The sequence below is a fragment of the Enhydra lutris genome, unplaced genomic scaffold (genome assembly GCF_002288905.1).
Source record: "Enhydra lutris kenyoni isolate GAN:26980312 unplaced genomic scaffold, ASM228890v2 scaffoldscaffold3, whole genome shotgun sequence".
Classification (NCBI taxonomy): Eukaryota; Metazoa; Chordata; class Mammalia; order Carnivora; family Mustelidae; genus Enhydra; species Enhydra lutris.
In genome coordinates this window covers 12,088,160-12,108,509 of record NW_019154087.1, presented here as the reverse complement: position 1 = coordinate 12,108,509, position 20,350 = coordinate 12,088,160, and the positions used below count along the sequence as shown (strand labels likewise).

At 37.9% G+C, this 20,350-nt stretch overlaps 1 protein-coding gene across 2 annotated transcripts in view; it reads right to left on the bottom strand.

Annotated features, from left to right (window-relative positions):
- LOC111153963 (phosphodiesterase 5A) overlaps positions 1-20,350 on the bottom strand; it is a 156,097-nt gene that overhangs the window by 64,552 nt on the left and 71,195 nt on the right. For both annotated transcript variants that reach the window (XM_022513324.1, XM_022513330.1), the window contains exons 8-9: positions 11,211-11,319; positions 10,107-10,194 (exon numbers count right to left, since the gene is read on the bottom strand). In XM_022513324.1, coding sequence (XP_022369032.1) covers positions 10,107-10,194; positions 11,211-11,319 — 197 coding nt within the window. The remainder of the gene's footprint in view (positions 1-10,106; positions 10,195-11,210; positions 11,320-20,350) is intronic.

Below are 20,350 nucleotides of genomic sequence, written 5' to 3'. Positions count from 1 at the left end.
GAACTTGTTTCACATAGTCCTAAATGTATGTTGCCCGTGTTCAAAAAAATCCTAGAGTACTATTTTCTTCCAGACTCGGTCACGAATTTTAGATCAGTTGAGTCCCCAAAGACACTTTGTCCTTTGGAGACTAATTGGATTTTTGTACACTTGCCAAGAGAACAATTTTGATGCACATCAGAATTTTGGGTCACACAGACTGCCTTTCCTGAGAAACCAAAAGTTAAAAAACACAATTACATACAAAACAGAATGCAGAAAATAGGCAATTCACATAGACGGTCTCAAATTTCAGATAAGCACCTCCATATCCAGGAGAATCCTATTTGCAGACAACTTTGGATACTACAAATAAATGCAAATAAAAATGACTATTTGTTTAGAAATAAAAGCAGAACGAATCTTTGAAGAAAATCATAACCACCTAAATCTTGGCTTCTCTTAGAAGGTCAAATGTAGAGTCAATATAAATGGAAAATTACATCAACATTATGATAAATCTTTGCTGAACTAGTTCTATAGGATTCTGAGCCTAGTGGCCTCTCTTTGAAGGGTTTGGTGACCTTCTACCTCTGGGTTTAACAAGTGTTGTTAAATCCTTATTTCTTCTGTCTCTGAATATATAATCACAGAGTTCTGTTCAGGACACATGTGATCTTTAGGCTTTACAATCTCACTGTGAGGTAGTTGTGACCATCCCTATTTCACAGATGGAAAAACTGAGTCTCTGAAAGGTTAAGTCATTTGCTCAAGTTCACTTAGCAGGTAGGCTTAGATCTAAAATTCAAACCCAGCTTGGGCCAGTCCCCAAGGCCACCGTTTCCCACACGCCGCTGCTCTGTGCCCTTGTACCTGCTTCCGGTCACTGCTGGTAGCATCCCGCTTGCTCACACCTTGACCTGTGCTTTTCCACCGGCCTCCACTGTTCCCATATGCTCCCTCCTGTGATCCAGTTAACACCTCAGTCTCCTTCACCATAGCTCCTGGAGGTGGCCCACTTCTCTTTCCTTTGCCCTTAAGATGATCCCTCGGTATGTGTCTTTCTCCCACTGGCTTATTTCACTAAATTCTACTCCTGAAACCAATGTTAACACTATATGTGAACTAATTAGAATTTACATAAAAATTTGGAGAGAAAAAAAAATGATCACTCGGTGTATCACGGTGGATTTTATTCCTGACTCTCTTTCTAGGCTGCATGTATCATGGGCCTAGAGATTTTATTTTTTCAGTTCCACTTCCTCAGCTAGCAAAATGCCTGGCCTATATAGCAGGAACTTGAAAAATGTTTACTGACTTAATGAAAGAATGCAGGACTGTGGCTCTGACCCAAACTACTTTCTTATGAAGACCATAGTCTGTTATCTCTTATTTTTCCCAGTGCACAAAAGGATTTCATAGGGGCCACAGTGATACATGCTTGCTACTTTAAGTCCCTTTATCGCCATCGATGTGCAATTTATTTTTAACCCTACACATTAACCATACTCTCATTTTTACTCTTTCTTGTTTGTTGTGGGAGTTCTTCTACATTCGACAGGAAAGACATCCTTATCTATCTGCCTTAGTACCATAAGGATTACTTCTCTAACACTCCATTATCAAGAAATACTTTAAACGAAACATAATGAATTTGGACACTGCAAACTCAGTGACAATTGGCATGATCTTAGAAGCACACGTCCCATGTACATGGTACAACACAGGGGTCCTGTCCTCCAGCCTTTGCAAATTCCCAAATTATACATGTGGAACTGTTTATCGAGGATCTGGCTATCTTCCAAATCACATTTTCTTGAGAGCCCGTGTTTCATGCCTTATCCTCCCATCAAAATGGAATTGCCTTTCAATTCTGACTAAAGTTGTCTCCTACTTGATGGTCCCTTTTCATAAACAAGATTTTTCTTTTTAACACTTCCTAAGAATCACTGTACATCCAGAAAGGAAATAACAGGAAGGGGTTGAAGCCCCTGGGCTTCTGACCTAGCTAAGTAATCCTCTTGCACGCCTGTTCCAATCAAGGCCTTAGGAAAAGTCACTAAATGTGCATTAACAAGTATTAGTTTATACCTCTGGAATTCAAAGGTATCAAAGTGAATGCCAAATGCACCAATATCAGGAGTTGGCTGTCACAACCACAGCTCAGAGTGGAACAGCTAAGGTGTGTTTGCGTTACAATCTACCAGACTAGACACAGATGTGTAGACAGAGCTAAACTCAGTGCAAGAAAAGGGGTGAAGACGAATTATCTACTTAGGCGTATAATTTAAGTCTCCTTAGAAAGCAGAATGGACAGTGATATTTATATAGCATCCTGCTGACTTCTTTATACTCTTCAGAAAATTGAATTCTATGCAACAAAAATAGCCAAGTTAAAAAAAAATAAGAAGAAAAAGGTTTATAATAAACAAACAGGGTCTCTTTATGGGAGAAAATATAAAGCCCGGACACATTTACAGATAGGGTTTTTAGAACGTCATTAACAACTGGAAGAGTAGATAAAGAGTACAATAATGCAATTTAAAACTAATCACTTGAGATGCCACATCAACCAGCATCCCTATAAAATCAGAATCACTTCTCTACAAAAACAAAGTACTTAATGCAGAACCCAAAATAAAACGAAACCACTCAGCAAAAGTCAATTAATATACACAATCATAAAAGAAAATCCTCAAAAACATTAGGCGAAAACCAAGAGCTAGTGCAGTTAGCAAAATCTGTGTCACTGCCTATTATTAGAGCACATGAAGTACTGGTACTGACGTCGCTTCACGCGGTCATCACGACAGCTCTGAGAGCTCAGCTGGTACCAAAGGCATCTCCAGCAATCATGTGGAAGGGACTAGATGGGTTTCTAAAATCACACAATTATGTTTCCTTTTCCATAATTCCAAGGATCAATGTTGCTACCAACCAGTTTTCCTCCTGGCTTTTTGGCAGGGCAGGGGGTGGTCACTGAGATCCTGCTTGTAGTCTCATGTACTCTCTACTGTATGGGCTGGACTGCAAAGCCAGCATCCTGTCTTGCTATGTAAGACCTGCCCTCATCACCAATCTTGAGAGTTTTTTTTTTTTTTTGCACTTGTCATTTGTCAATTATCTTAAATCTGAGGTTTTCTGCTGTACAGCATCTTGCTTTTAAGAGAAGCCTCCTCATTTTAAGATTATATATGAATCTATATTTTCCCCTGGTACTTTTACAGATTCATTGTATTACATTTAATTTTTTAATTCAACTTAGTTTTTTCCCCAAATTGCTACTAGATTCTTAAAATACTTGAACAGTTATCTCTTCTCCAATGATTTGAATTGCTACTTTAAGTACTAGGGTCATATTTTTTTCAACCACTATGTACTTTTTTCACATTTTAATGTTTTTGAAATCAGTGTGCATCCTAATCAACTGCCTGTCATAGTTTAATTGAAATCATTTTTTTCTTTCTTGGAAGTACAGGAAATCAGCCAATGGCACCTTAGAAACAATGATCTATTATATACAATAATACTAATGTATACATATGTACCAGACTTGGGTCTGCATTTACACTTTCTATTGTATTCCATCAACCTTTCCATGTTTTCTGGCACACATGATACTTTCCTTTTTTATTGTTGTTTTTGTTTTTAAGATTTTATTTGTTTGACAGAGAGAGAGAGCAAAAGAGCAGAAGTAGGGGGCGCAGCAAAAGGAGAGGGAGAAGCAGACTTCCCGCTGAGCAGGGAGCCTGCTGCAGAGCTCAATGCCAGGACCCTGGGATCATGACCTGAGACAAAGTCAGATGCTCAATGGACTGAGCCATCCAGGCGCTCTGACATATGATACTTTTAAATTATGTTACTTTTACAACATTATTTTAATTTCTGACAGAGCAAATCTCTATTCATCAACTCTGATTCTTTTCATATGTTATTCTGCCAGATGAGTTTTATAAATGTTGGTCAGGAATTCCGCTTCCCTCTGAAAAAAACTCTTATGAGGATACGTATTAAAATTGATATAAATCTAATCTGGGGAAAGTTGATGTCTTACAGAATAGGTTCTTATCATCGAGAAATGTTATGTCACTTCACTTACTAAAGATTTTTAACTTACTTGGAGAATACTATAATTTTCCTCATAAAGATGCTACATATTTCTGGCTACATTTATTCTTTGCTACTATTATAAATTTTTTTTCTTTATTATTTTCAAACAAACTTGTCTTGGCAGAAATTAAAGTTATTTCTCTTTAATACCTTGATAACCAGGAACTTTTAGAACTCTCTGTAGAGAAGTATTTTCAGCTGATTCCACTGGGTTTTCCACCTCACAATCTTAGTTTTTTGGAAGTTTTTTTATTTCGCCTTTTCTTTTTCTGTATCTCACATTGTTTCCTCTCATCCCCTCTGACTGCTTTGGTTAGAATTTCCTCCGGGCAGTAGTTTTTTTGTTTTGTTTTGTTTTTCATGACTTTAGAATCTTTCTCAATTACTTCTATGAAAAAATTATTTTATTTATTTATTTTACTTCTATGAAAAATTTAAAATTTGAGTCAGTATTGGTTATTACCAATTTTTATGGAATTTCTGCATTTCATCAAAATGTATTACCTTTTTGGTATATTGTATTACCTAACATCTTTTAAAATTTTTTCTGTATCTATAATTACATTTCCTTTCTCATTCTCACTTGTGTAGTTCTCTTATTATCCTCATTATCTGTGTTGCTGGTTTATTATTATTGGGTTCCCTATTATCTCTTTTTTTCACTATCCCTTCCCACTTCATAAATTTATCATTTCAATTGCTTTTCTTTGCTTTCAATTTATTCATTTATTGGGGAGCAACACAGAAGGTGAGAAAGAGAGGTGCTATTTTTCCAATTACTTCAGTTGAATGGTTAATTCAAATTTTATTATTTCTTAATTCAGAAATGGCTGGTTTGTGTTGCATGTGTGTATCATCAATACTTGTAAGTTTCTGATGGATATCTGACAGAAGTTTGTATTTGTAAATTATGAACTATAAATGTAAATCTATAGTTGCTAATTAAATCCACTTCAGTTTTTATATTAATTTATTCTAATGTTCCCTTGTACTTTAACCCTCTGTGGGATGCATACCAAAGGCTCCCACTACGATGACTACCAGTTTGTCCCTTTCTCCTTTGGCTTTTATATATCAATGATGTTAGTTTATTAGAAGCATTTATGACAATTATACTTTCTTGGTGGATTTTAACTTTAATCAATGCAAAGCATCCCTTTACAGGATGTTTTTACCTTAAATTCGACTCTCTCTGATACTGTCATCACTATCCGAATTTGCCCATCTTATGTAAAATGTACTCTTATGAATGGTATATATCTTATATCTTCCAGAAATTCCCTCATTGTTTCTAGTCCAGTAAAGGTAAGTTTCTGTTCTCCAACGCTGTGAAGTTCTTCTTACTATTTTGTCAATCAATTCTTGAAAGTATAATTCTTTTTAAAGTTATTATTATTATTTTTAAGATTTTTATTTACTAATTTGACAGAGAGAGAGATCACAAGTAGGCAGAGAGATGGGCAGAGAGAGAGGGGAAGCAGGCTCCCCACCGAGCAGAGAGACCGATGTGGGACTCGACCCCAGGACCCTGAGATCATGACCTGAGCCGGAGGCAGAGGCTTAACCCACTGAGCCACCCAGGCATCCTTTTAAAATTATTTTTAATTTAAATTCAATTAATTAACATACAGTATATTACTGATTTCAGAGGTAGAGGTCAGTGATTCATCAGTCTTATATAATATGCAGTGCTCGTGACATCACATGGCCTCCTTAATGTCCATCACCCAGCTGTCCCATCCCCCTACCTCCCTCCCCTCCAGCAACCCTCAGTTTGTTTCCTAGAGTTTGAGAGTCTCTTATGGCTTATATTTATTTTTATATTATATATTTTAACTTTTATATTTTAATCTTATTTCCTTAGTTTTATTTTTTTTTCTAATTTTCTTCCAATTATTATTGCCCCTAGAGTCTTATTGCCTGGAGCTTACTATAACTAAGCATAATTTACAATTCTCTGGGGAAAAAAAGCGGATACTTTAAGCATTATAAGCAACGTGCTTATAATGGATGACACTGCACAGTTTAATTATACTTGCATTAGGAATATCCTAACAAATATTTTTATAAACAAATGAGCAGTTAGTGATATTGCCAAATGGCAACATTTATTATGAAAAATAATGTGAAGTAGCGTCAAATTTAAACATATAATTTTAGAATATTTATCTGTGGCTCAGACTCAAATTGCAACACATAGAAGAGCAGAGAATTAGGATAGTAATCAGTTTAGAACATACATTCAGTAGAAAATACAGCTGACCGTGAACAACGTGGATTAGGACTGTGAGGGCTCACTTATATGTGGATTTTTGGAATAAATACAATATGGTACTGTAAATGCAGGTTTTTTTTTTTTATAAACACAGTATAGTACAATAAATGTATTTTCTCTTCCTTATGATTTTCTTAGTAACATTTTTTTTTCTCTAGCTTACTTTCTTGTAAGAAAACAATATATAATATATATAACATAGAAAATAAGTGTTAATCAATTGTTTCTGTTACTGGGAAGATTTCCAGTCAACAGTAAGCTACTAGTAGTTAGATTTTGGGGGATTTAAAAGTCATACATGGATTTTTGGGTGCCTGGGTGGCTCAGTGGGTTGAGCTTCTACCTTCAGCTCAGGTCATGGTCTCAGGGTCCTGGGATCAAGCCCCGCATCGGGCTCTCTGCTCGGCGGGGAGCCTGCTTCCCCCTCTCTCTCTCTGCCTGCCTCTCTGCCTGCTAGTGATCTCTCTCTTTCTGTCAAATAAGTAAATAAAATCTTAAAAAAAAAAAAAAAGCCATACATGGATTTTAGACTACATGATGGGGTGTCAGTGCTCCTAGCCCCACGTTGTTCAAGAGTCCACTGTACATATTTCTCATACTTCTTTGTGACAAAGGACTATAATTTTTGTTTTACTTTTTCATTAACAAAGAGATGAATATGTAAGTTATTTAAAGTGGAGACATTCTCAGCATTTTTTTGGGGGGGGGGGATGGGAATGGGACTAATTTCTTCAAAAACTGTCCTGAAATTGGCATGGAAAATTGGAGTAAGAATTTCTGGTAAATATGATTTGGGGAAAAAGGCATATTTAGCCTAATAAATAGGGGAAATAATTGGTTAAAATAAATGAATGCTGAATGAGGAAAATATTTCCTTAATAGCACTGGAAGCAAAACTCTGGAAACACTCTGTATTAGCCAGAGCACTAAGAAAACATTTGATATGAAACAATACCTCGGGGAATACAACAGGCCCCATACTGGTCTAATGTCTATAATTTCATCTAAATGTCAGTAATGGAAAAATAGGAGGGGGAAGTAAGATTACAAAAAACACATGGGCCTGTCTGCCTTTCTGCATGTAGCTCTATGGGGATTCTCTATTAGAATTACATAATAGAGGAATCTGGCCTGGGCTATGCAAGAAAAATTATCTACAGCCATGACATTTTCCATGCTGCATCTGTGGGCACAAAATACAGGCAAGAACTCAAATTTTCTGTTTTGTCACACTTTTGAAAGAGCAGGGAGCACTGGAGCTATTTCTTCCTGTACTTGGAATCAACTTGAACACCCACCCAACCCCCCATTTTTTCCTTTCTTAATAGGGAGTTTTTCCTCTCTGAAAATAACATTTGCTTACTTTTGACTCTGTTATCAAGTAGGGTGACACGAAATGCAGGTCGAGTCTGATTACTTCAAAGGGTTTTTTTTTTGTTTTTTGCTCACTTGAAGGGAACATGACAGGATCATAGCATATGAATTTTGAGCAGAGCTGAAAGGTTATTTGGTTCAACTCCACAGAGGTGAGTCATGTGCTCATAATGTTGTAAATGGTTAAGGGAAGAGTAGAGCCAAATGGACACCCTGAGTCTGCTCCCACCTGGGGCTGTGTGCACTCCACTGACCCAGCTCGCATTTACGTCAAATGCTGAGGAAGGCTGATATGTAACTTCCTCCAGTGACTCTCCATTCCCCATTATTATTCCAAAGAGATGCTGCTGAGGAAAAGCAAAGATGTGACCGGATGTGGTAAGGGGCCACTCAGTCCTCTTTATGAAAACTTACAAGGGAATAATGCATCCCTTCTGGAATTTCACTTCACATTTTCAAAGGTCAGAGGCAGCTTTGTAGTAAGTCTTCACGCTTATATCAAAAAGCATTAAAAATATATATTTATAAGGTATATTTCTAATGTAGTTTTCACCTTGCAATAAAATCTTATAGGAAATAAAATCTTATAATACAACATTTCCTACAATTTCCTTATTGCTTATGTTAGCAAACTGATGGGTGATAATCTTGATAAGAAAACCCCCACACTGCACACTGGTCAGCCTTTACTTTTCTCTCTCAGAGCTGTGAAGAGTGCAGGGGACCAAATAGCCCAGCAGCCCAGCCAGGAGTTGCCAGTCTGGTTTCTGAGACTTGACGCAGTTCACTAGAAGACCATGGCTGACGACTGAACCATCTCTCTGGGGCAGAGTCACAGTCACTAAATTCACGAGGCTGCTCTCCAACACCAGAATATTCACGTGGAGCATGAAACAGATCTGTCCCGGGGAACAGGAGCACGTGCACCTGCAATCCCACGGCCTCAAGCCCAGCTCAAACAATTGTCAAAGCAATCGATGTATTTCCGAGTATATGAGTAATACATTCTCCTCCTAGGAGTTAAGCTACATTGGGAAAAAATAATCAGAACAATGGAAGTCAGATTTGGGATGCTCAGTGGCAGACACCACTGAAATCTCACAGGAAGGACGTACACCAGCAAAGGGGCTGGAAATCATCAAGCGCGACAGCCTGCTACACCAGCTGTCCCCTGAGTGACGGCCTCACCATGTGGTCAGAATACTCTGCCCAAGCCAATACAACTTACTACATCTGTCTCTGCTCGAGGGGCAAAGATTCCCTGACCCCCAGACAGAACCTCAATAGGCACTTTCAATACTTGTCTTTTTTTTTTCTTTTTTCATTAATAATACCCCCTACCCCTGCCTTTCTGACTGATAGCCCTCCTTCAATAAAATTACAGTTAAGTCTTGCAACCTGGAAACTACTGAGACTTTTTAAGGTAAATTTATATTTCTAAGTCTCACTTCATTAGGGTTTCTAGATAAAAGTTTGGCCTTTAGGGCACCTGGGTGGCTCAGTTGGTTGAGTGACTGCCTTCGGCTCAGGTCATGATCCTGGAGTTCTGGGATCAAGTCCGCATTGGGCACCCAGCTCCACAGGGAGTCTGCTTCTCCCTCTGACCCTTTCCCCTCTCATGTTCTCTCTCACTCTCTCTCAAATAAATAAATAAAATCTTTTTAAAAAAAAGTTTGGCCTTTAGAAGGTCCTCCTGTAGCCTCTATTTCCAAGTTCTCGGGACAATGTTAACAGTTCAGACTACTTTCACATGTCAGTCATGCATGACTGGTATATAAAACCTCAAAATTTCTGTACTACTCTTAATATAACCTGCAATGCCAAGAAACAAAAAATATATTTATTTTTCAGAGGATGCATTCTTCCAACATCCCTAAGTAGGCATTTTTCTATTACCTTAATATAAGAATGTAAGCTCCTTGAGGGTGGGGATTTCCACTTTGCTCACCAATTTATTCTAAATCCCTAGAACACTGGAGTGCTCAATAAATGTTTTTGAACAAATGAATACAATCTAAAATGTGAACCCCATATTAAAAAAAATCAGAAGCAAGAAATGAGACTCTCTAAATCAATTCACATTATCAACTTGATGTCTCTCACTCCACAAACTATCAACACATTCTTCAACAAAAATCTCAACAATAATTGAAAAGCATTATAATAATTACTAAAATACATTATAGTTAAGATATTTAAGAATGTCTGCTAACATTTATCAACATAAAATTACTTCAAAATTCTTTTATTATTCCAATTTTTTTTTACACATTTTATTCCTCAAAATTACACTTGAAGGAAAGTGTCTGGGAACACATTTTTTTTTTTCTTTAGTAAGTGCAGATTAGAGGGTAGTAAAAGGCTTTACCTATCACTTTATTCTTCTTTCCATTTTTTATAGGTGTACAAAGCAAACTTCTAATGCACTGCTGGTTTATATTTCCTGTGTTTTCATTCTAAACAAAACAAAAATAAAACAAAACAGGTACAAATTATGAAGAGACTGTTTTGCCCACTACGTGCTATATAAACTAGATCAGACATCTGAAACCCCTAACCTATTCATTTATCTTTTATTAGCTGTAGATAACATCAGAGTACAGAAAATGTATAAATTATAATGAAGTTCATGTAAATGCAATATGCAGCAATTAGTCTTTACATTATAAAGAGTAATAAATATCCTATATTTCTTTTTTTTTTTTTTTTCATTCCAAACTTTCTAAGCAGCTTTTGATAATATACAGTAAAATACTAACACAAGTATTTACTATGCCGGTGTAGCAGATGTCTCAATAACTTAAGACAGGCAGAATCCATAAAGCACTACACTACCTCGGATGCTACATGCTACACACTTGTCTTTCTTTAGGACTGCCACTGTTTCTATTGCCCATACTGCTGAAGTTCTAAAGAGGTCTTCTAGATACTCAAATAACAAAATCAAGGCAGCTGCCTGAAAGTGCAATGCTTTTCCAGAGATGAGAGAAAAGACTAGAATTCAAAGTTTTCAATGCCTGAGAAACGGACTTTTGTAGCTTTGCTGTCAAAGAAAACATACTCATTTCTCCACAGAGCTACTCACCGTAGTAGATTACCAGGTCTATAAGTTCGAGCCATATGGAACTTAATTTCTGAGGATAAACTCAAGAACTCCAGCAACACTATGTAAGGAATGCCATTGACATTAAGTAGGTAATAATTAAATTGTCTCATAAATTAGTTTAAGATAATTCATTATTATATATTACAGAGCTGAAAAGTACAGGGGAAAAATACTTGAGTACAGCTGACCACCCCTCAACAGATGTTATGAGCTATTTTATTTTCCTTCACCGGATCAGGGAAAGCACTGCTCACTCTGAAATATAGCCAGTTCTCGGGCCAGGCCTTCAGCTGAAGAGTCCCTAGAAGTACAGATCTGATGGGAAAACAGTGTTCAAAGCTCCAAGTTTAAAATTGGTTTACTTACTGTCCAGGGAAATCTTTTGTCCTTACTGACATCTGGGATATTAAGTGGTTCCATAGTATTTTTGACATACTGAGCATACATGTAATTGATTCTGTTTGCATCACGTTCCCTGTGGAAAAAACAGATATGAGTTCTTCCTGTGCAGTGAAAAAACAGGGGCAAAACAAAGTTTAAATAAATGATAATATTAGATCCACACTAGCCTTAAATCATAGGTTAAAGTGTGTCTCTTCATTGGAAAATGCACTTTCAATGTGATGATTTACAACTTTGTAGTTACTATAATTGAAATGCTTTGAAAAGACAAAGACCCACAATTCCTCAGCCATCTAAAACAAATTTTAAAATGCCGTTAAGTAATGTTACCACTCCCGTTAATGGGTATGTTGATTTTTATGCCGTTTATGTAAAATCCATAGGAGTTTTTCTTTTCATGTCTTCTTTTTTCATCAGATTATAGAATGACTAAGATCTAGTGCCTGTTTGACTTCCTCAGTTATTTACTTTCTCCACCACAATAGTCGTTTACACATTTCAAACCAAGGGGAAAATCAAGCATGCCTAGAAGAATTTTATTAAGCTTTTTTCTTTTTTTCTGCTTTGAGATAACTTATGATACTTTTTTAAATGAAAAAATGTATCTTCTTCAAAAAATTTTCCTGAGGTTACAATTTTTCCCCAGTTATTTCCCTGTTTCTTGCTTAAAAGGCTGAATATTAAAGATTAATTGGATGTTAGAGGGTACATAAGCACATTGCCAGGGCTGCAGCTGGGAAAACAAGATAGACCATGTTTTTACATCAGGAAACTTTGTATGTTCCCATCAATGGGGATGATTTGGGCAAAGAGTGTCAGGTTGTGGAAATTTACTCAAATGATAAGGATATGCCTATCTTAACTATAATATCACTAACTGAAGAAATAGGAGAGTCTAATATTGAGAGATATTTCAGAATAAAATACATGCTTCTCGAAGTTCCAATATTTTCCCTATCTTCCATCTTCCTTCCCAACCCCTGCACCTCCAACCTGACCAAATTGCCTCTTGGGACGGCTGTCTTGAGCACTAGTGAGTCCACCAAGACTCCTGAAGGCGGTGGCCTCATTCCTGACCAAGATACTTTATCCTTTCTTTTCTTTGTAGTACATTTTAGTTTAAGTGTAATTTGGTCAAAATGGGTGAAATTTGACCCCACGTCCAGTACTGTATATAAGTGAAAAAGAATAAAGAGCAAATGACAATAGTCACATAGGAGTAGTACATAAATGCCAGCATGGACATTTACTGAGATGACAATGATGATCCAAGAAGGCATGCGGACTGTCCAACAATCAGACCTAGGACCTGACTCCTCTTTCACTCATTAATTGGGTGGAATCTAAAACAATTTTAAAAACTATTCATAGATAGCTAAAGTCTCAGGAAAAGAAAATAAGAAGCTTGATAAAGATAAGAAAAATGGAATGGTGGTTACAAGGAGAAAGAAGTACACTGGAGAAGATACCCTTGTCTGAATCTTTTTAAAAATAACAACACTGTTAATGACTTTTATTATTTTTATCACCATCATTATGTTCACAGTGGGAACCAGATGAAACCCAAAATAGTTAAGGGACTTGCCAGAGATCCTAAAATCAGACCCACAGAAATTAACATAGAGAAGGAGAAGTAATTTTAATTACCTTTAAATTAATAGAAATTGATTTTTTAAAAATTTCCTGCAAATGTTCAGTTTTCTTAATGGTGACTTTAATGAAAAATAAGTATTAAGATTTATTAAGTTATGTGATACCATTTTGTTTCTTACTCTCTAAGAAATGCTGGTGAATTCTGAGTCCCTGCACTCAACACAGACTGAGCACCTGCTCCACAAAAGGCACCCTTGGTGTCACATGGGAGACAAGCTTATGCAGGCCAGTAGCTGTCACAAGGAGCTTACAACCTGGCAGAGGTCACAACACAGCACAGACAATCCTTTCAGCTGCCCGTCCTGTTTGGGTAGAGTCCAGTGCCGAGGATGCCAGCTGTCCCTCCGTAACTCTCCTCCGTTCGTCTTTATCTGGACACACGGTCACCCAGAACAAACACTGTGCTGCCCAGCCACCATACTGGAAATTCTAGTCAATACATGTAGGAAGACATATGGCGGCTTCTAGAAATCTCATGTACGAGAAAGCTGTTGCACGCTCTCTGCCTTTTCTTTCACTGCCCCCCCCCGCCCCCCCCACTCCCCTTTAAAATGGCTGCGACGAAAGGAGCTGCATCCCTGACAAGGAAGGCAAGGGCCATACCTTAGAGACATGGAGTAGAAAGCCCCAAAGTGCCTGGGGGCCTGAGGCTTTGGGGAGCTCAGCTGCAGCACCCGAGCTGCTGACCTCTGGGCTTTTCGAGGAAAGAGTAATTAAACTGCATTCTGGTTTAAGCTACTTCTGTTTGGGAGATTTTATGATTTGCAGTCAAGCCTAATCCTCGCTAATGCAATTGGCAAAATGCAAGCACCACACATGTGGAGCAGATCAATAGCTAACACCTACATGGAGTGGATTAGGGAAGAGGAAGCATTAGGGAAATGTGTAAAAGGCGGGATAAGATTTAAGGATGTGGAGAAACACATCAGGGATGAAAGGGAGGGGGTTCCAGCAGGAAAAAAACAAAACAAAACAAAACAAAACCCTCAGCATAAAGCACATCTTTGAAATGCAAGAGTTCTATCTATGGGTATTTGGGAAACACGAAATAGATTGTTAGGAATAAAGTGATGGTTTCAGGCTGAAGATGTTAGCCTGGGCAGACAGTGGATTATTCTGAAAGAGCAATGCAAAGAATATGGAACTCCTTCTTTAACTAGCAGGACTATTATGGAGACATATCTTGAAAGAAGTTGCTGTGGCCAGTGTCGAAGTTGTTACTGCCTATGTTCTCCTCTAGGATTTTGATAGATTCCTGCCTCATGTTGAGGACTTTTATCCATTTTGAGTTTATCTTTGTGTATGGTGTAAGAGAATGGTCGAGTTTCATTCTTCTACATAGAGCTGTCCAGTTTTCCCAGCACCATTTATTGAAAAGACTGTGTTTTTTCCAATGTATATTTTTTCCTGCTTTGTCGAAGATTATTTGACCATAGAGTTGAGGGTCCATATTTGTGCTCTCTACTCTGTTCTACTGGTCTATGTGTCTGTTTTTGTGCTAGTACCATGCTGTCTTGGTGATCACAGCTTTGTAGTAAAGCTTGAAATCAGGCAACGTGATGCCCCCAGTTTTGTTTTTCTTTTTCAACATTTCCTTAGCAACTCGGGGTCTCTTCTGGTTCCATACAAATTTTAGGATTGCTTGTTCCAGCTCTTTGAAAAATGCCAATGGAATTTTGATCGGGGTGGCACTGAAAGTATAGACTGCTCTAGGCAGTATAGCCATTTTAACAATGTTTATTTATTCTTCCAATCCATGAGCATGAAATGGTCTTCCATCTTTTTGTGTCTTCTTCAATATCTTTCATGAGTGTTCTGTAGTTCCTCGAGTATAGATCCTTTACCTCTTTGGTTAGGCTTATTCCCAGGTATCTTATGGTTCTTGGTGCTATAGTAAATGGAATCGATTCTCTCATTTCCCTTTCTATATTTTCATTGTTAGTGTATAAGAAAGCAACTGATTTCCGTAAATTAATTTTGTATCCTGCCACATTACTGAATTGCCGTATGAGTTCTAGTAGTTTGGAGGTGGAGTTTTTTGGGTTTTCCATATAAAGTATCATGTCATCTGTGAAGAGAGAGTTTGACTTCTTCATTGCAATTTGAATACCTTTCAAGATATGTCTCCAAAGGCAAAGGAAACAAAATCGAAAATGAACTTTTGGGACTTCAGCAAGATCAAAAGCTTCTGCACAGCAAAGGAAACAGTCAACAAAACAAAGACGCAACCTATGGAATGGGAGAAGATATTCGCAAATGACACTATAGACAAAGGTCTGATATCCAAGATCTATAAAGAACTCCTCAAACTCAACACACAAAACAGATGATTACATCAAAAATGGGCAGAAGACATGAACAAACACTTCTCCAAAGAAGACATACAAATAGCTAACAGACACATGCAAAAATGTTCATCATCATTAACCATCAGGGAGATTCAAATCAAAACCACACTGAGATACCACCTCACGCCAGTTAGAATGGCCAAAATTAGCAAGACACGAAACAACATGTGTTGGAGAGGATGTGGAGAAAGAGGAACCCTCTTACACTGTTGGTGGGAATGTAAGTTGGTGCAGCCACTTTGGAAAACAGTGTGGAGATTCCTTAAGAAATTAAAAATAGAGCTACCCTATGACCCTGCAATTGCACTACTGGGTATTTACCCCAAAGATACAGATGTAGTGAAAAGAAGGGCCATCTGTACCCCAATGTTCATAGCAGCAACAGCCACAGTCACCATACTGTGGAAAGAACCAAGATGTCCTTCAAAGGACGAATGGATAAAGAAGATATGGTCCATATATATAATGGAGTATTATGCCTCCATCAGAAAGGATGAATACCAAACTTTTGTAACAACATGGACAGGACTGGAAGAGATCATGCTGAGTGAAATAAGTCAAGCAGAGAGAGTCAAGTATCATATGGTTTCACTTATTTGTGGAGCATAAGCAATAACACAGAGGACATTGAGAGATGGAGAGGAGTGAGATGGGGGAAATCGGAGGGGGAGACGAACCATGAGAGACTGGACTCTGAGAAACAAACTGAGTGTTTTGGAGGGGAGGGGGTGGGGGATTGGGTGAGCTTGGTGGTGGATATTAAGGAGGGCACATATTGCAAGGAGTACTGGGTGTGGTGCATAAATAATGAATCTTGGAACACTGAAAAGAAAAATAAAATAAAATGGAGAAAAAACAAAACAAAACAGGAGTATTATGGTGGCCTTAAACACGTGCCTCTCAGAGCTCCAACTATAGGAAGCATCTCTGATGGGTGTCTCTAGCTACTGAGCTCTATCTAGATCCCAGGACCCTGATGAAGACCACACCTCCCACAGCTGCTTCTAGATGAAGACTGAGCCCAGTGGGGATATGAAGGCAGGTCCCCTTCTGGGAGACCTGGGACTCTTCTGACAGGAGACCAGAGGTCTCCCCAGAAGTCTTGCCAAACTTTCCTCACAACTGCCTAGCTGTCCAGGATGCGTCTACGAAACACTCGAAGGTTTCACCCACCTCCACACTCTCTCTATTGAAGATAGAAGTTAACACGATGTTAACTTTGGTTTCAGGTGTACAACACAGGATTCAGCTACTCTGTATGCTGTGCTGTGCTCCCAAGTGTAGCTACCATCTGTCCCCATACAGTGCTGTTACAATACGACTATATTTCCTATGCTGCAGGTTTCATTCGCATGACTTATTCATTCCATAACTGCAAGCCTGTGTCTCCCACTTCCCTTCACCTCTTTTACCCATTCCTCTGCTCCCCTTCTTTTCCCTCTTTTTCACTCTAGGTCAGACTTGTGTGGGGGTCCATGGGTCTCCTAGCTCTGTCTCCTTTTATCTTTACAGGGGATTTCCCCTAATAAATTTCTTACATATTTAATCCAGTCTTGGCATTTTTTTCTTGGAGGACTTGGGCTAATTTTGACATCTAAAGCTTTTTGCACAGTGGCTATCAATGGAATGTACATGAGTATATCCTTGGAGAGACAGGGACATGGAGCTGGGGCTCACTGAGAAATTTTTGTGCTTTAGAACTAAATGGGAATCATTGCACGTTATATAAGCCAAAGACAGAAAAGTACATCAGAGTCACAGTAATAGCAGCCCATACTGACTTAATACTTACTATGTGCCAAAAATTTTCTGAAGCATTTTGTGTGCATTATCTCATTTAGTCCTTACTACAATCCTGCTATCAGTATCCCCATTTTACAGATGAAGAAATTGAGGCTTTAAGAGGTTAATTCATGTACAAAATGCCCCACAGCTAGTAGATGGTGGAACTTAAATTTCGATCAGCCTGACTTTAGAGTCTACACTCTCTTTCTACTCAGTATGCACAGTTTTGTTTTGTTTTTTTAGGATTTTATTTATTTATTTTACAGACAGAGATCACAAGTAGGCAGAGAGAGAGGAGGAAGCAGGCTCCCCGCTGAGCAGAGAGCCCGATGTGGGGCTCGATCCCAGGACCCTGGGATCATGACCCGAGCCGAAGGCAGACGCTTAACGACTGAGCCACCCAGGCGCCCCTGCAGAGTTGTTTTTAATACTACTTTTTACAGTGTTACTAGTATATATATTCCAAGAAGGTTTAAAGAATTAATTCTATGCAATTGTCATTTTATGATAAAGATGTGCATTTATAAATTAACATCAAGTTAACTGACATGGAATTACAGCACTAAAATATCATTTTTCCTAATTGGGTGGCTCTCATGAATAGAGGCACAGAAACTCCACAACATCCCGCCATCTAGAAATGAGCTAGTTGCCCTTCTGAAATTTGTAGGCAACCCAAGTCCCAAAACCTTCCTGTGCTTTATCTCACTGACGATATGGTTCTGATAATTATGTATAATGTTCACCCTGAATATTTATTTTTTAGTTTTACGCTTAACATTGCAAGTCCGTCCTCAACGTGTTAATTTAATTTATAAAGGATAATTAGTGGGTTGGTTGGACAAATACCAAATGAGCGATGCTTTTCAACTGAAATGGCTAGTCTAAAAGAATGATTTGCTTACTGCTGACATCATAGAATTGCCTAGCGTTTCATCTCATGGGAGAGTGTTTGGAATGGCAAAGTGTTTAAGAATGAGCATCGAAGAGTCCTGAATTCTAGCAATAATTTCAGCAAGGTGATAAAGAGTCTGCTGGTGAAGTGTCACTATCAGTTTAGTCCTTTGTCAAAATGCTGAAGGCACCACACATCATTTTTAATTCAGAGGTCTGGCAACATTAGGCCTAATGTCTCATTTTTATTAAAATAATAAAATATATTTATATCACTTAAAGACTTTTTATTGTATTATTAGTATACAGGCTAACTTTAAAGGGCGCCTGGGTTGCTCTGTTGGTAAGGGTCTGCCTTCAGCTCAGGTCATGACCCAGGGTTTTGGGATCCACCCCTGCATCAGGCTCCTTGCTCAGGAGAGCCTGCTTCTCCCTTTCCCTCTCTGCTGCTCTCCCTGTTTGTGCTCTCTTTCCCTCTCAAATAAATAAATAATAAAATCTTTAAAAAAAAAATTTTAAAGAAATAAAATGTTTAGCTGATATAAGGCATTAGTGAATACTTTTCAATACTGTAAAATTAGTTAATGGATCAGTTAAAATGATCCATTAAATTACTCTCTTTTAAGGTAATCACACTGACTTACGTATCCTTTATAAAAATCTTTTTTTTTTTTTAGATTTTTTATTTATTTATTTGACAGACAGAAATCAGAAGTAGGCAGAGAGGCAGGCAGAGAGGCAGGCAGAGAGAGAGGAGGAAGCAGTCTCCCCGCTGAGCAGAGAGTCTGATGCGGGGCTCGGTCCCAGGACCCTGGGATCATGACCTGAGCCGAAGGCAGAGGCTTTAACCCACTGAGCCACCCAGGTGCCCCATAAAAATCTTTATACTAAGACTGTCTTGGAATGATTTTTAAAAATGGAAAAATACCTTTTGTTTTGTCTGCAGAGAGGGAACACAGTATTCATCAGAAATAAATCGAGGGAGACTACACTTTTTTAAAATGCATATTCACCAGTAGAGGTCACTATCACACCAAATGGGCTTGTTCAGGTACCATTAGAAATTAGAGGACCAGGCTGAATTGGTAATAAAATCAAAATGCCAGTACATAAAATGTAATTATGTAGACTTATGCTGCTGTACAAATATTCAAAGGTAAATGTAGATAACTCATCATTTTATACTTTTTCTTGATCTTACTTTTTTTTTTTTTTAAAGATTTTATTTATTTGTCCGAGAGAGAGAGGGAGAGAGAGCAAGCACAGGCAGACAGAATGGCAGGCAGAGGCAGAGGGAGAAGCAGGCTCCCTGATGAGCAAGGAGCCCGATGTGGGACTCAATCCCAGGACGCTGGGATCATGACCTGAGCCGAAGGCAGCTGCTTAACCAACTGAGCCACCCAGGTGTCCCTTGATCTTACTTTTTAAATTCATCTATAACATACAGTGTTGTCTTAGTTTCAGGTGTACAATATAATGATTAAACAATTCCATATGCTTCTCAGTGCTCATCAAGATAAGTGCATTCCTAATCCCCTTTATCTATGTCACCCATCCCCTAACCACCTCCCCTCTGGCAACCACCAATTTATCCTCCATATTTAAGGATCTGTTTTCTGGTTTGTCTGTTTGTTTGTTCATTTGTTTCTTAAATTCCATATATGGTCATTTTATATCATTTATGTCATGTGTTATTTTCATATTATTTATAGGCTATAGCATTCCAGAATTTTGTCATACCTATGGATATATGTAAACACATTAAATATACATGTTTATATTTATATATGTAGCAATTCATTATGCAATCTGAAAAGTGAAAGAATCATATTTATATGTGAAATTATATTAATATAATTTTGATTTATGATGCTATAAAATTTTTGTTGCTTTTTATAAGGAATGTTTTATAAAAAGCAACAAAAATTTTATAGCATCATAAATCAAAATTATATTAATGTTCTTCTTAGGAAAAAGAAACTTCATCACTGATTTAGGCAGGAGATACCAGCCTTTAAAAGGGATACACACATAATCACGAAGACATGGACTTACTATCACATATTCAGAAAGGACTCAATACTAGCTAAAGAACTAAATGTCCAATATGCCAGAAAATACAATGGCACACAGAGGGGTTTAGGAAAGAATACACATGGAAATGGGATACTTGTCATAACCAGCAATGCCAAGAGGGAAGCAGACGTCGGCTATGCAATTCTAACTTTATGAATGAAAAACTCCAGGTAGTAAAAAAAAAATCTCTAGAGAGAACATGGTTTATCTACTTTTGACTATGCACCCCAGGCCCAAGTCAGCAAAAAAGTCGTAAGTCAGGTGTACCATGAGTTAAATGAATTCCCTTTCTGCCCCCAAGTTACATCTGTCCCTTTGCTAATTCCTCAAATTCTTTTAATCAGATAA